We start from the raw sequence: 16,100 nt of genomic DNA, 5'->3' as shown, positions 1-16,100 counted from the left end.
AAGAAAGAGACGCACACATTTCTAAGGGAGCTTGTATGGAGTAATTGCTTGTGATAGCAGGAGCCAGAACTCTGCAGCCAACCATCTCCCTTCCAGTCTGTGTCTTATATTTCTAATAATTTCATACTTTCAGAACGTTATCATCCATATGTGGGGGTCAGGAATGTGCATGCACCAAGCACACATACTGTACCAGAGTGGGGGCATATATTGGTATACTTGCTCTGCTCTCCTTCCTCTGAATCATTACTGAGTTGGCCGTGGCTGGAGATGGGACTCTCTATTGGCTGTGGAGGGCCAATGCTCTGAGGTGGCACTAAGCATTCCTTCTCCCAGGTGCTAGGTTGGCATGTTCTTGCTCACATGCTCACGGTCTAAATGGCTTCCATAAGTAGGGCTGGGGAGACATTTCACTCCAGATTTTGTGTTCTTTAAGGACTTAAAAAATTTGCTGTTAGTTATTGTGTTTTGCTCGTTGCTCTTCATATTCTTGGTTTTATACTTTTACGCTTGCCAAAGCTTATGTTCCTTTACTAGGTTGTTGCAGAATCTTTCTTGGTACTGAAATTACATTTGACTGGTCTTTATTCCCCATATCTACATTGTTCTCCCTTTTTAAAGACAGGTTTTATGTTTGCCTTTCTCCAGTCCTCTGGAGCCTTAGCTGTCCTGCATGAGTTCTTGAAGAAAATAGCTAATGATTCCAAGTTACTTAAGTACTCAAATTCATCCTGCCATGCTGACTTAAATACATCTAACTTCTCTAGATATTCTTTAACCTTTTCTTTCCCTATGGTGTTTGTGGTCCTTCCCAGTTGGATGTGGTAATAATTCTGTGAAGTATCTGATTACAGTTAATCTAGTTAGTTAAAACAGGCATTAAACATGCAAATGTTCTTGATTTCATCATTTATGAGCCCTCCTTCCCTGCATTTTTCTTCCCCATTCCCTTACTGCCTTTTATGTCTCTTACTCGATGTAACTCATTTTGTGCTTTACCTTTCTGATTTTGTCTATACAAAAGTGCTTGTGAGGTTCTTTTTCACTTCCCCTTCACAATTTGTCTGCTTCCATTTTTTGTGAGGCTTCTTTTTATTTTCAGGTAATTAAAGAGCCTCTGATGGACACACATTGATCTCTTCCTCCTCTTCCTGTCTGTCCTTTGCTGTAGGTTATACTTCTTGAATAGTGTCGCTTTGAGAAACTACCAGCTCTCCTGCAGTCTTTTCCCCCTTACATTTCCCTCTCCAAAGATGTCATTATTCCCCTTTGTTCGGCTCTGGTGAGGCCACATCTGGAGGATTGTGTCCAGTTCTGGGCCCCCCACTACAAAAATGATGTGGACGCATTGGAGAGGGTCCAGCAGAGGGCAACCAGAATGATTAGGGGGCTGGAGCATATGAACTATGAGGAGAGGATGAGGGAGTTGGGTCTGTTTAGTCTGCAGAAGCGAAGAGTGAGGGGGGATTTGATAGCAGCCTTCAACTTCCTGAAGGGAGCTTCCAAAGAGGATGGAGAAAGGCTGTTCTCAGTGGTGACAGATGGCAGAACAAGGAGCAATGGTCTCAAGTTGCGGTGGGAGAGGTCCAGGTTGGATATTAGGAAAAACTATTTCACTAGGGCTACGTCTAGATTGCATCCCTTTTTCGTAAAAGGGATGCAAATTAGATGTATCGCAATTACTAATGAAGCGGGGATTTAAATCTCCCCCGCTTCATTAGCATAAAAATGGCTGCCGCTTTTTTTCGGCATGGAGCTTTGCCAGAAAAAAGCGCCAGTCTAGACGCGGATCTTTCGGAAAATAAAGCCTTTTCCGAAAGATCCCTTATCCCTCTTAAAATAAGGGATAAGGGATCTTTCGGAAAAGGCTTTATTTTCCGGAAGATCCACGTCTAAACTGGCGCTTTTTTCCGGAAAAGCTCCGTGTTGAAAAAAAGCGGCAGCCATTTTTATGCTAATGAAGCGGAGGAGATTTAAATTCCCGCCTCATTAGCAATTGAAATACATCTAATTTGCATCCCTTTTACGAAAAAGGGATGCGATCTAGACGTAGCCCAGGAGAGTGGTGAAGCACTGGAATGGGGAAGTAATGGAGTCTCCATCCCTAGAGGAGTTTATGTCTTGTCTTGACAAAGCCCTGGCTGGGTTGATTTAGTTGGGATTGGTCCTGCCTAGAGCAGGGGGGTGGACTTGATGACATTCTGAGGTCTTTTCCAGCTCTATGATTCTATGATTTTCTTCCAATGGACTCTTTTCTAAGTCTATTTTTTGAAGTCTATTGTTTATTTAATCTCTTCCTGTACTAGAATCATGAAATCTATGATATCACGGTCACTTCCACCAACTTGTATTCAACCTTCATATTCATTACCAGTTCTTCTCTGTTAGTCAGAATCAATTCTAAAAGGTCAGTGCTCCCAGTTAGTCCTTCCATCTTCTGAAACAAAAAGTCACATTTCACATCTGAGTGGAAGTGCATTTGGTGTTGTTTCTGTACTCGCTGGTACCTGGGTAGTTAAAGTTTCCCCCCCTCCACTCTTGTCTTTGAAACATTTCTTCTTCTTTGTATGGCAGAATCTGGGATGTTTTTCTTCAGGGGAGAAGCTGGGAGGGCAGAGAAATGTGAGGTGACGCAAACTACAGCTGGTTCTAACGGCTCCCTAAATTCTCTTCCTGCCTCAATAGGCTGTGTAATGACGTCCATGTTTTGCTCCACGCCATCCCATCATCCTACAGGACAGGAAAGGAAAATGACTGCGCTGGAATCAGTTCAGGTAGAGAAAGGAATGGTTCATATATAGGTTTTAGGAATTGCCTACTCCTGTTCTAAGGAATATGATCTGGAGGTTTGAGGAGACAGAAACTAGGCAGAGGAAGGGTCCCTACTTAAGGAGCCTTGCTCAGCCCATTTCTCCCAGCTAGTCGGGAGGGGGCTGTGAAAACTTACCGGGCTTTTGCTGTTGGAGCCTGAACTTATGAGCCAGTGGCTAATGGGAGATTTAAAGAGGCCATTTTGCAGCAGGACTTAGGGGACCTGCCCCTTTCCTCACAGCCAGCTGCTGGGCACTGTCCCTGATTTCTGCTGGGGGCTCCATGTCCTATATTAGCCTGTGGCTAGTCAGTGAGTGATGGATGTGAACACTCCGTCCCCCTGCCTGGTGGGGGATAAGGTCTCTCTCCCCCAATGTCTCTGAGCTGAATGGGGGTGAGACTTTGCTGATTGAGAGCCTCCCAGAACTTCCACTTGATTGGCTCATTTTCCCCATGACTAGTGAGTCGGGTAGCAAGTATTGAATGGGAGGGCCTTGCTTTTTCAGGAGCCCATGCCCTTCGAGGAGGTGGCTGTGTATTTCACCTGGGAAGAGTGGGCTCTGCTGGACCCTGCTCAGAGAGCCCTCTACAGAGCCGTCATGCGGGAGAACTACGAGAATGTGACCTCCCTGGGTAAGGAGTCCTGCACTTTTTTTGCCACTACAAATGTGCTATCTCTAGATTTTGCTGGCATAGCTATTTCAAAAGGCAATAGAATTACACAACATGCTTCTTCTGCAAGCTACTTCCTGTGGAGCTCAAATTGAAATGCATGAGAATAGTTCAGGTGCAATGCCCACAGCATGCCTCTTCCAGCCAGCTAATTACTGTGCTTGCAGAGGCTGGAAACCCTCTGGCTGTTAATAGACCCTTGTGCATTTCAATCTACAATTTTATGATGATCACTTTCACCCCCCCATGCCTTCTGTCATGGACTCAAAGGTGGTGCCCACACTTGGAACCCCCTCCAGTGCCCTCTACTTGGGAATCCACTCTCCCTCTGTTTTCTGGGACTACATTTCTCTGAGCCTCCAGCACACCTGTCACTGTGGGCCCCATCACGGAGTCCACTCGCTCTGGAACCCCAGAGCCTCCACTCTCAGAGGGAATAGTGCAGCCCTGCTCTCTAGAATGTGGTAACTCTCAGCCATTGTAAAACAGGAGTGTTTACTGAGCATGAACACATCATACCTGGCCTCCCTCAGCACAGCACATCCGAGTGTCCCCTGCAGCCAGGTGAGCTTTGCCTGCTCCCTCTGCCCAGTGCAGGAGCTCCCTCCTTCTGTCAGAACTCAGATATCCCTCTCCAGCAGCTGCTTCCTTGTCCTTTGCCTTCTGTTCAGGTGAACAGGGTCACCTTGGCCCCTCTCTTGTCTGCCTCTCCTCTCTCCTGTCCTTTGCTCCCCCATGGCTGGAAGCAGCTGTTCAGGTCACAGGGTGTCCTCTCTCTGAAGCCCATTGTTTTCCCACTTGTGAGATCCAGCTATGCCATCTGAGCTGTGTCTCCTGGTCACCAGGTCACCAGTCTCTGGGGTCTCTAGTTTTGTACTGGTCCCTATTACAACAAGCTCACACTAAACTTACCTTGCTAAACTGGTAACCCCCAGGGATACTGAGTGCCACCCCTTGTGCATGCAACTCGGTTGAGCCCCCATAAATCCCCCACTTTGTCACACCTTCAACCCCCCTATTCATTTCCAATTCTTCTCTCTCAGTTAGAATCAGATCTAAAATGTCACTTCTCCTGGTTACGTCTTTCAACAGAACATCCCACAAGCTCAATGGAAATGTTAGGTTTAGTGTTGTCACTGTACCCACCGACATCTAAGTACTTAAATTCCCCCTGCTCCCTTTACTATCAGTTCTTGTCTTTGGGATCTGTCTGTTCTTTGAATGGCAGAGCCTGGAATGCCTTTCTGCAGGGGAGGAGCTGGGAGGGCAGAGATTGTGATGTGACACAAACCACAGCCTGTTCTAACGGCTCCCTAAATTCTCTTTTTGCCTTGACAGGCTGCGGAATGACATCCATGTGTTGCTCCAGGCCATCCCGCCTTCCTTTGGGACGGGGAAGGGAAATGGCTGCATTGGAATTGGTTCAGGTAGGGACTATCAGTTAGTTGCTGGTGGAAAAAGAATGGTTAATTCATAGCTGGTGGGAGCATCTGAGCCACCTTTTTATGCCCAAGATTGCTTTTTAAATTTCAGGGCAACCCAGGATATAAACCCTCCCCCCCTTTCCCAAAGCCCTGGCCTCTCCATTCCCCCCACTTTCCATCACTCTTCCCCCATCCTCACTTACTTTCACTGGGCCCAGGCCGAGGGGTTTGGGAGCAGGAAGGGATGACGGGTGTAAGTTCTAGGAGGGAGTTTGGGTGCAGGAGAGGACTTCAGGCTGGGCACAGTGTTTTGGTGCAGTGGGGGTTGAGGGTGCTGGCTCTGGGAGGGGATCCAGACTGGGGCAAAGTTTTGGGATGCAGGTGTGGGTTGCTGGCTCTCTGTTCCAGCCTGAAGACCCGTCCCAGAGTCAGCACCCCATTTCCCCAGCTGCAACCCAGTCTCCAGCTGCTTATCACAGGCAGCTCCCAGTTGTCAGTACAGCAGGGATCAAGACAGCCTGCCTTCCTGCCATGGCTCCATGCCGCACGCAGAAGGATCCAACTGCAGGCTTATCTCTGTGCTCCCCTGATGGGGAGGTGTCCAGTATGTCTCAATGCTCTGCCCCACCCCCAGCACTCTCCTCACGGCTCTCATTGGCCAGGAGCCAGCCAATGGGAGCTGTGAGTGTGGGCGGCTTGCAGAGACACGCTGTCTCTCTCTCACCAAGGATGTCTGACAGCCTGCATGAGCCTTGCTGCTCCGCTGGAATTAGCGTGGCCCTGAGATTGCGATCGATGGGATGGTGATCCTAACAGAAGCTATGCAGAGGTTTTTGCTGGGAGGCACTTACCTCAGTGACTTCCAGGCAGCAACCCAGCAGGATCCTCATGCAGGCTCACTTTCCCCATGGCTGCAATTCTCACCACAGCTGCAGTCCCAGGGGAAAAAACTTCACCTCTATCTCCTGCTCAGTAAGGAGGTGGGTCTGAGGGCTTCAGCTCTGTGGGGTTCACTTGCCAGCCAGTGGGAGCTGTGGGTGTGGGCAGCTTGCAAAGACATGCTGTCCCTCTCTCCCCACGGGCATCACAGAGAGGAGCTTGCAGCTCGCTGACAGCCAGTCTGAGCCCCACTGCTCTGCTGGATGTTAGTGGCCCAGATATTGTGATCGACGGGTTGGTGACTCCTGGTCTAGGGAGTTTGATCTGCAGGTGGGAGGAGTGAGATACTATGCAGAAGTGCAGAAAGAGGTGCACAGAGTGTGACATAGCTGCGGTGACTGGTGTCACCTGGTTCCTTGGGTCTAGGAACAGACCCTTAGGATTTGGAATGGAACTTCCTTATTTTCGGAACATGAAACAACCCCCTGGACAGGGCTGGGAAAACTTACCAAGCTTTTAGTGCAGGAGCCTGAACTCAAGAGCCAGTGGCTGCTGGGAGATCCGAAGGGGGGCACTTGCAGCAGGGCTATGGGGGACTGCCCCTCCCTTCACATTCAGCTGCTGGACAGGGAAAGGGTTTGGGATTTTCACCCTGGATTCTGCTGGGGGCTTCATGTCGTATATCAGTCTCTGGCTAGTTGGTGAGTGAAGGATGTGAACACTCCATCGCTCTGATGTCTCTCTACTTTTGTGGGCAGGGTGGGAGTGAGATTCTGTTCACTATGAGCCCCACAGAGCCTCCTCTTGATTGGCTCCTTTTGTCCATGACTAGTGAGGCTGTGAGTGGGGCAGCAGGTGCTGAGTGGTGGGGGTGGGGCTCTTGCTTTTTCAGGGGCCAGTGACCTTTGAAGAGGTGGCTGTGAATTTCAGTGAAGAAGAGTGGACTTTGCTGGACCCAGGTCAGAGATCCCTCTACAGAGACGTCATGCAGGAGAACTATGAGAACGTGACCTCACTGGGTAAGGAGTCCTGTCTCTGCAGTTTTTAGAAGGGGAAGTGATTAACTAGAGTGCACGTCACTGCACAATGCAACCTCTGCGCTGCCCAGTTTCAGCATCACCCCAACGTGCCAGTGACCCACACACTAGAGCTCTGCAGCATGGCACCAAGTGTAACATCGTCTCTTTGCTAAGGCAGAACCGGGGTTTGGTCTGGTCTAGTAAATGGAGGCTTCCCATACCTGTCCTGAGCTTCCTCTACACAGCAACGCACACGTGCAAAATCCCCTTCACTCCCACCCAATTTACCTTCCTCCTGAGGATCCCTTGCTTCGCTTACCCCTGGAGATTGCTAGGATGTCTGCCACCAGATGGCTGACAATCCCCAAGGCAAGAATTCCTTCTCAGGGTGAGTGGATAAATGCTGGTATTCCCAGTGTGTGAAACACATGCCATGGCATGTTCTTAGCCCTTCCTCATATTGGTTATAGATTGGTAGATTTTAAGGCTATTAGCTCATCTGCTCATTCCCCCTGTATCACACAGACCATAGAATTCCATCCAGTCACCGCTGTCCTGAGCAGAGCACTTGGGCTGTGTACAGACTGGCAAGTTTTTCCGCAAAATCATCTGCTTGCCAGCTGTCTACACTGGCCGCTTGAATTTCCGCAAAAGCACTGACGATCTCATGTAAGATTGTCAGTGCTTTTGCGGAAATACTATGCTGCTCCCGTTCGGGCAAAAGTCTTTTTCCGAAAGACTTTTGCGCAAAAGGGCCAGTGTAGACAGCAGAGATTTGTTTTCCGCAAAAAAGCCCCAGTCGCGAAAATGGCAATCGGGGCTTTTTTGCGGAAAAGCGCATCTAGATTGGCCTCGAACGCTTTTCCACAAAAAGTGTTTTTGCGGAAAAGCGTCCTGCCAAACTAGACGCTCTTTTCCGAAAATGTTTTTAACGGAAACTTTTCCGTTAAAAGCATTTCTGGAAAATCATGCCAGTGTAGACGTAGCCTTGGTGTCTGACTAAACTATCTGCCAGAAAGGCCTCAAGACATCCCATACAGCAGGAGACCCCTCTGCTTCCCATGGTAGCTTGTAACCTCTGCACCATTCTTACACCTGGAGGCGGATTAGCAATTTGTAGGGCCTGGGCCAGAGCAAGTGAAGGTCCCTCCTGACTCCTGCCTGCATCTCCCACCCACCCCCATCCATCCTGGGAGCTGCCTCGCTCTTCCCGTCTGACCGGTGCTCCTTTTGGAGAGAGGATTGTGTGCAGAGGCTTGTCCCGCTTTTCTACCTGTCCTGTGCGCCTGCCAGAGAGTGGGGTCAGGGCACAGAGACTCCCCCCACCCACCTTGCCCACCCACCTGATGCTTCTGCCTGGCAGCCATAGAGGTCAGGACATGAGGTCACACATTTTTCTTGAGGCCGCCTAATGAGCCGATGCGAACGCTAATCACATGTACTTTAACTCTTCATTTTCAGAAGCTTAATTTAGCCTCCACACCTATGCTGGAAGGGCATGAGGCAGCCCTGAGCAACCTTAACTGTATTTATGTAGTTTATGGGCATTTGATTGCCTTCATGTTTTAATGCACTTTATTTTGCCACTATAATTGTGCTTTTTTCAGTTAGGGGTGCAATTTTGCATATCCCTAACCTGGAGAGTAATGTTGGCAGTGCTTTTGAGCATAGACCAGGCAAAAGTTTGCCTTTGGATAGAAGTACTTTGGTATCAGATGGCAAAACTTCTAAAGGAAGCTCATTCAAAAGGCAATAAAAATACACCACACACTTTGTCCAAAAGCTACTACTTGTGGGGCTCAAATTCAAATGCACTGGTATAGTCCAGGTACAATGCCCAAAGCATGTCCCCTCCAGCCAACCAATTACTTTGCTGACAGATTACTAGATACCCTCTGAAAGCTAACAGAGCCTTAGTCTTGCTGCTTGTCTGCATTTTCATCTCTTTGATTTGTCAGTTGGGCTCATGCCCATCTGAAATCTACTTCCTCCCCTTGCCCCCCCCTCCCCACACACACACAGAGCTTTGGCAGTCAGTGCCACACCCTAGCTGATGTAAATGACAAGTGACTGAAATCAATTGGAGGGACAATTAAAAGCCTAATTCCAGCCAAGGTTTGAGCAAAACGTCACAGGCATCTGGCGATTTAGCAAACTGTGGCTTTTGGGAAGAAGTCCAGTATCTCAGGAGCCCCTCAATGAATTAAACCCAAATTTCAAACAGTAACCCTGCCGGTTTGCCATTAAAGAGTTGCAGATGTCAAGACAATATGAGCAAGCATGTGTACTTCATAGCAGTTAGAATAATTGTGCCAAACCAACATAAGTCCCTTTGACAGAGTTACTGACCTAGTGGATGGGGAAAGCAAAACAGTTGTTGTAACAAGAAGGAGTCCCGGAGGCAGTACCGAGACTTATTAATTCAGGGCAAATTGCTTAGAAACTGGAATTGCTTACAGCCCAAACCTAGGGATCCTTCACTGTAAGGCACCCCAAACCAGTCACAAAGAGATCTTCTATTCTCCGCACTGGCTAACAAGAAATTATACAAACCATTCCCTTAGACACTTTTCTCTTGTGCTACCACCAGTAACGCTCCTTGTATAGTTAAGAGGTTATGAAAACCAATCGAATCAACTTTAAAGTTTCTTCTGATCCTGAAGGACTGCCCATATTTCTAGTTCAACTTATAACAAAGAATCTTACCCCTAACGATGTGGTTTCTAATTCTTTAGACGCTAAAATCTAAACATTTCTTCATAGAAGGAAAGGCAGGGTGAGAGTTAAAATTGTTAAAAGAATCAAATAGAACAATTGCAAAGTTCTTGGTGCTGATCTGTAGCAGTCATGGAATAAATAGCTGGCTTATGCCAAGTCTCTGGAGCACATCCATATTGGATGGGTCATCAGTCCTTTGTTCTGAGCTTCAGTTTATACCAAAGACCCTCCATGGGTGAGAAGCAGAATTGAAGACAAAATGGAAGGATTTCCAAGGCCTTCTATATATCTTCCCTCCTGTGGATGGAATTTCATTGTTCTCCGTATGGAAAAGTACAGTTCCAAGATGGAGTTTGTCCCATGGGCAAGTCACCTGTCCAGGCAAAACTCGGTTCTTTACAGGTTGAAACCATTGCTCCATGCTGGTCTGAACATTCACACACAGTCTTATCAGCTGAGGATTGGCATCTCCTAATGCCAATTGCCAGTCAAGTAGTTCTAGTCAGCCTAAAAAGTCCCTTTTCAGTGGGCTGGCCACTGAAGCAAACATTGGAAATGCAAGTACCTAGCTAATACTCATAACTTCAAATACAAAATTGATGCGCACACATAAATAATATAAGCATAACTAGCAAACCATAAGCTTTTCATAAATATCTCACTGGGTACACTTTGTACAAGGTTTGTTGCCAACATATCACAGCGGTTGCAACAATGTTCTCTGTGTTCATATTAGAAGCCAATAACATCACAGTTGTTACAGCTTGATTTTGAGAATAGTGATCCAGTGCCATTTGACATTTCATAAGGGAAATGAGCAGAATATGGGGTAGATGAAACTACGATATGATGAGTGCACAGTTGTTTGAAAGACAGTACTCAGAGAGTACTTATTAATAGTTGGCCCTCCTATTTCAAGGGTGTATCTAAGTGATCTCTAAGAAGTCATCCCTGGGTTTGGTACTATTCAATATTTTAACTGATTGCAGGGATAATGGTGTGGAGAGTCTGCCTATACAAGTTGTGGCTGGCTCCAAGCTAGGAAGGTTGTGAGTACTTTGAAATCTAAAATCACTTTGACAAACTGGAGATTTGGTCTGAAATCAGTATGATGAAACTAAGTAAAGGTAAGAGCAAAGTACTCCACCTAGGAAGGAAGAAATCAAATGCACATTTACAAAATGGGGACTATTTGGCTAGGAGTGACAGTACTGCTGCAAAACATCTTGGGTGATAGCAGATCACAAAGTGAATATGAGTCTACCCTGTGATGCAGTTTCAAATAAAGCTAATGTAATTGTTCAGTGAATTACCAGGAGTATCAGATGGAAGAAATTGGTGGTAATTTTCCTGCTGTATTTGGGTATGTCTACCCTTGCCCCCTAGTTCGAACTAGGGAGGCAAATGAAGCATATCGAAGTTGCGAATAAAGCATGGGATTTAAATATCCCGTGCTTGATTAGCATATTTGTGGCCAGTCGCCATTTTAAAAAGCTGGGAGCCCGAATTAACTCGCCACGTGTAGACACGGTAGTCCAATCCAAAACCCTTCCCTCGAATTAACTGTTATTCCTCATTGCACGAGGAGTAACAGTTAATTCGAGGGAAGGGTTTTGGATCGGACTACCGCGTCTATATGCGGCGAGTTAATTCGGACTCCCAGCTTTTTTAAATGGCGACTGGCCGCGAATATGCTAATGAAGCGCGGGATATTTAAATCCCGCGCTTCATTAGCAACTTCGATATGCTTCATTTGCCTCCCTAGTTCGAACTAGGGGGCAAGGGTAGACATACCTTTTGGCACAGTGGAGTCTTCAGCTGCAGTACTGTATGCTGTTCTGAGCATCCTACTTTAGGAGTGAAAAAATTAGAGAGAGTCCAGAAGAACGCAATAGAAATAAAAAATGTGGCCAACTTCCCCTCCAAAGAATGGTTTAAAGAAAAAAAACTAGACAATTTTAGTTTTGAAAAAAGATAGCTGAGAGGTGAACCTGATGAAAATCTTCAAAAATGTTATGATCTCCTATAAAAAGGATGCTGCCATTGTAGAACAAGAAATAATTGACTTAACCTGCAACATGGGAAATTTAGGTTAGATAGTCAGAAGAACTTTCTAAGTAGAAGGGGAGCTTATTACTGAAATAGGTTACCAAGAGCAGTTGGGATCCCTGTAGTCATAAGTTTTTAAGAACAGGTTGGAAAAACACTTGTCAAGGATTGTCGCAGACTAGTTGGTTCTGCCAGAGCATGGTGAGTGATGGTCTAGTATCTCTCAAGGTGCCTTCCAGTGCTACATGTCTACAGTTCTATAATTTCCACGCATTGGGCAATTTCCATACTCCCTACTTTTACATCTGATTCTCTGTGTTCCATAATTCCTCAAAAATGTGCTTTTCTGACTTCTAGTACCTCTCAGATACTGCATGCAGTGACGTTTTTTCTCCTGCCTTTTATTACACCAAACTCCACTAGCCTATTCTCAATGGTCCCATCTTCCTACTGTCTTTCCCCACTGTCACTGGATCTCATTCTGTCAGCAAGAAGCAATTTCAGGGGGCCTTCTCCTCTGACTAATGTCTTCACTTTCTGGGACACGGTTACCTTCCCTGTGTATTAGGGGCTCCTTTGATGAGGGAAATACACGCAGCCAGACACTCAGCAGGGATGGAACTAGGTAATTCATCATGGCAACGTCTAACCTACACCCCTCTGTCAGCAGAGGGATGTAAATGAAGCACTTCAAAAGTGCAAATGAAGCAGGGATTTAAATATCCCACGATTCATTTACATAATTGCGTCATGGTGCTGTTTCGAACAAACGCCATTTCAAAACTGAAACCGTGGTTTAGACGCATTTTTTTCGACAACTGGGCACTTTTTCGAAAGATACTGTACTCCCAAATTGAGGAGTACAGGATCTTTCAAAAAAGCGCCCTGTTGTCAAAAAAAAAAGCTTCTAAACTGCAGTTTGAGTTTTAAAATGGCGCTTGTTTGAAACAGTGCCATGACGCGATTATGCAAATGAAGCGCAGGATATTTAAATCCCTGATTCATTTGCATTTTCGAAACATCTCATTTACATCCCTCTGCCGACAGAGGGGTGTAGGTTAGACGTAGCCCATAAGTAGAGTGTTCTGTATCTTTGAGCACCTGAGGAGCAGGTCCTGGGATTTTATTGTTTTAAAACAAAGTAGAGTTAAAATAAGGGAACATTTTGTATGACTTAACATCCTGTAAATTCCACTGATATCCCTGGGTTTGCTTCTCATGAGCAGACTTTCCAATCTCCAGTCCTGATGCAGTCTCCCAGCTGGTACCAGGGGAGGTCCCAGATCTCCAGTGCACCAAGGAAAAAGACATACTGAGAAGCTCCTACACAGGTAAGGACTCATTAAACCAGCTCAAAGACTGTCAGTGCATAAAGGAAACTATTAGGCTTGCCTATATTGTGAGCTCTCCATGTTCATTGTCCCCAGCAGATGTCTCTCATGGCTTTCTACCCATCCTGACTGACACCTGGCAGGATCTCTTTCTTGTTCCCCTGAGTGTTGGGATGTGATGTAGAAACAGATGCAATCCTCTCTTCTCTTTCTCTCATTGGGAAGAGCTTCGGGGAATTAACTTCCTGATCATTCCCCCATCTCTCCAACATTTTTGGTTTGTTCTCTCCCTTCCCATGCCCATTCTGAGGTTTCTCTCTCTATCCTTGCAGGTTACATGAGGGCGAGTGAGAAGAGAGAGCAGAATTCTCAGCAAGAAGATGCTGAGGGAGTAGAAGCACATAAGAGATTATTGCCAAAATCTAAAGGAAATATGTCCAGCAGTCACAAGCTTGGAAAAGTCTGTGAAGGCCAGTATAGGCCAGAGAAACAGCAAGGAAATCAGTCAGGGAAGAAAGCCAGTTTATCCACCAGTTGTGGGAGAATGCAAACACAATTCAAGGAATCCACAGCGCAGCAGAGAATTCTCCTGGGAGAGACAGACAACCCAAGCACTACATGTGGGGAAAACATCAGGAGCCACACAGACCTTACTCACCATGACACAATCCTTACAAAAGAGAAACCCCATAGATGCAGTGAGTGCGGGAAAACCTTCACTCGGCGCGCTCATCTTATTGGCCATCTGAGACTCCACACTGGAGAGAGGCCCTATGAATGCAGTGAGTGTGGAAAAGCCTTCTTTCGGAGGCCACAGCTTATTACACATATGAGACACCACTCAGGAGAGAGACCCTTTGAATGCAGCGAGTGCAAGAAAAGATTCACTAGGCGTTCACACCTTATTACACATCAGAGAATCCACACGGGCGAGAGACCCTACGAATGTCGTGAGTGCGGAAAAAGCTTTGTTTACAGTTCATCCCTTATTAATCATCAGAGAACTCACACAGGAGAGAGACCTTATGAATGTTCTGAATGTGGGAAAACCTTCAGTGACAACTCAGTCTTTAGTAAACATCAGTGGATCCACAAAGCAAGGAGACCCTATGAGTGCTCTGAATGCCAGAAACGCTTCACTCGGCGGGCTGATTTTATTAGGCATCAGAGGATCCACACTGGGGAGATACCCTGTAAATGCTCCTTGTGTGGGAAAAGCTTCACTCAGACTTTACGTCTCATTTACCATCAGAGAATCTGCAAGGGAGATGAACAACAAAAATCTTATGTAAGCGTACCAAGCAATTTTTTTCCTGTAGGTCTTTTGCTAATCCCCACATAGTTACCTGTAAAGCTGTTTCCACCATTTCTTTGCTGTGTTCCCTCAGCTCACTCATGCGACTTGCCAGCTTTTGCATTTGCAAATTATCATTCTTTGGGGTCTTTCCCATGGTCTTTTTCTCAGCTCCTTAGTCTTTTGAGCATGTGTCCTGCCTCTCAGAAATTTCCATCAGCCCCACATGGGGAAGATAGTGCTGACCACAATTAACTACATTAAGGAAATCTCTACCTGGACCTTGTCTCCCCTAGCTTGTTCATGGACTTTGCTAGCTTGAGTTTGCTACTCTGATGTAAATACACAGCTAAAGACAGAGTCTTTGCACCATGGGCAGACTCATCTTGCACATTTCTTCAGTTCTTTTTGTATAATTTTTCTCTTTGAAAATATATTAAATATAACAAGAGCAGTGGGAATGGGGGTTCACTTTAACCTCTATGACATCTGAGGGAAGTGGGGTGAGTTGGACGGATTCCCTTCTTTCCCTTCACGTCTAGCAATGTTATTTTTGATCTGTGCCATATGGTAGTCAAAAGGCTTCTCACGAGTGGCTTTTTTAGTTGAAGTGTTGTATGTGGAGTCTCCCGCCCCCTCTCCTCATTTTCAGCTCTCTAGACTGGGAGGTAGCAGAGCTTCAGGTTTTGGTACTGGAGGAGGAGACCTTGGGCAGACGTGGGCAATAATTGTTTTCTTAGGGGGCACTCCAAGATTTTGTTAAATGATCAGGGGTTACACTTCTCTATGGAGTGGGAGTGTGGTCTGGGTTGAAGGTTGGGTGCAGAAGGGAGCTTGGGATAGGGAATTGGGTTGCAGGAGTGAGTGTGAGGTCTGTGAGGTAGTTTGGATGAAAGAGGGGATTGTGACCTGGGGCAGGATGTTGGAAACCAGGGTCTGGGGAGGGGAAATAGGTACAGATGAGGATTCTGGACTCGTGGAGGGGTGCAGAGGGTTTGAGTTATGACCTGGCCGGGGATTGGGTTATAGCAGGGAGGGGAAGGAGTATGAGAGAGAGGGGATGATTCTGGTCTGGGGGAGGAGTATAGTAATGGTGCAGGGTTTGGGAGGGAGTTGTGACCCGGGGTATGAGGACCAGAGTTTCAGGATTGGGTGGTGACCTGGGGCAGGGAGTTGAGGTTTGGGAGGGGGTGAGGAATCCTGTGCAGGCTTTGGCTGGCTCAGTAGCTTCCAGCCAGTAACCCAGCAGGATCCTCAGGCAGGCTCTCTTTTCCCATGGCCGCTGCTCTCCCCACAGCTGCAGCTCCCAGAAAAAAAATCACCTCTATCTTCTGGGCATTGAGGAGGGGGGACAAGTTTCCCTGTAAGCTGCATGCCTGTGTGCTCTCACAGCAGTTTTCTGAGCTCTGCTCAGAAGTCCAAAGGTCCCACGTAGGCAGGGAGCTCACCTGAACAGCGCGGGGAGTGGTGTTTCACTAAAGGGAGCTAGCTGCCTACTTGAACTGAGGAGCCTCCCAGAGCTGGTAAAAAGAGAGATAAGGAGACAATTAATGGCTAGGGTTATGGGGAGGGAATGAGTGAGCTAGTAAGTAAGTAATTGGCTGATGAGTCAAAGGGGAGGGGTGTTTTGAGCATCCCTCTGCAGGAGGGGAGAGAGGCAGAAACTCAGCACTCAAGCTTCCCGGGAAGAGGGAGATAAAGGGATGGGGAAGAGAGGAGAGTGGGTGCTGACATCTGTGCAGTGGGTAGTGGCAGGGGGCAGTTTGTTTGGGGTGTCTGACTAGCTGCAGTCCTCTCTCTGACTGGGTTGAGTGGGGGAGCAGGCTGCAAGGGAAGTGTGTGTGCCAGGACATTTGCATGACTGCATTTCAAAGTTTGCATAAGGTGTTAATGGCTTACGAAA

At 46.8% G+C, this 16,100-nt stretch overlaps 1 protein-coding gene across 1 annotated transcript in view; it reads left to right on the top strand.

Annotated features, from left to right (window-relative positions):
- The window catches only part of LOC102444983 (uncharacterized), a 67,061-nt gene that overhangs the window by 34,635 nt on the left and 16,326 nt on the right, over window positions 1-16,100 (top strand). The window contains exons 10-15 of the mRNA XM_075908298.1: window positions 2,686-2,774; window positions 3,318-3,444; window positions 4,822-4,910; window positions 6,679-6,805; window positions 12,799-12,903; window positions 13,236-14,191. Coding sequence (XP_075764413.1) covers window positions 2,686-2,774; window positions 3,318-3,444; window positions 4,822-4,910; window positions 6,679-6,805; window positions 12,799-12,903; window positions 13,236-14,191 — 1,493 coding nt within the window. The remainder of the gene's footprint in view (window positions 1-2,685; window positions 2,775-3,317; window positions 3,445-4,821; window positions 4,911-6,678; window positions 6,806-12,798; window positions 12,904-13,235; window positions 14,192-16,100) is intronic.

Source organism: Pelodiscus sinensis, chromosome 24 (assembly GCF_049634645.1).
Source record: "Pelodiscus sinensis isolate JC-2024 chromosome 24, ASM4963464v1, whole genome shotgun sequence".
NCBI classification, from domain to species: Eukaryota; Metazoa; Chordata; order Testudines; family Trionychidae; genus Pelodiscus; species Pelodiscus sinensis.
Note: the sequence above shows the minus strand (reverse complement) of the source record. Positions and strands in the feature narration are given on the sequence as shown.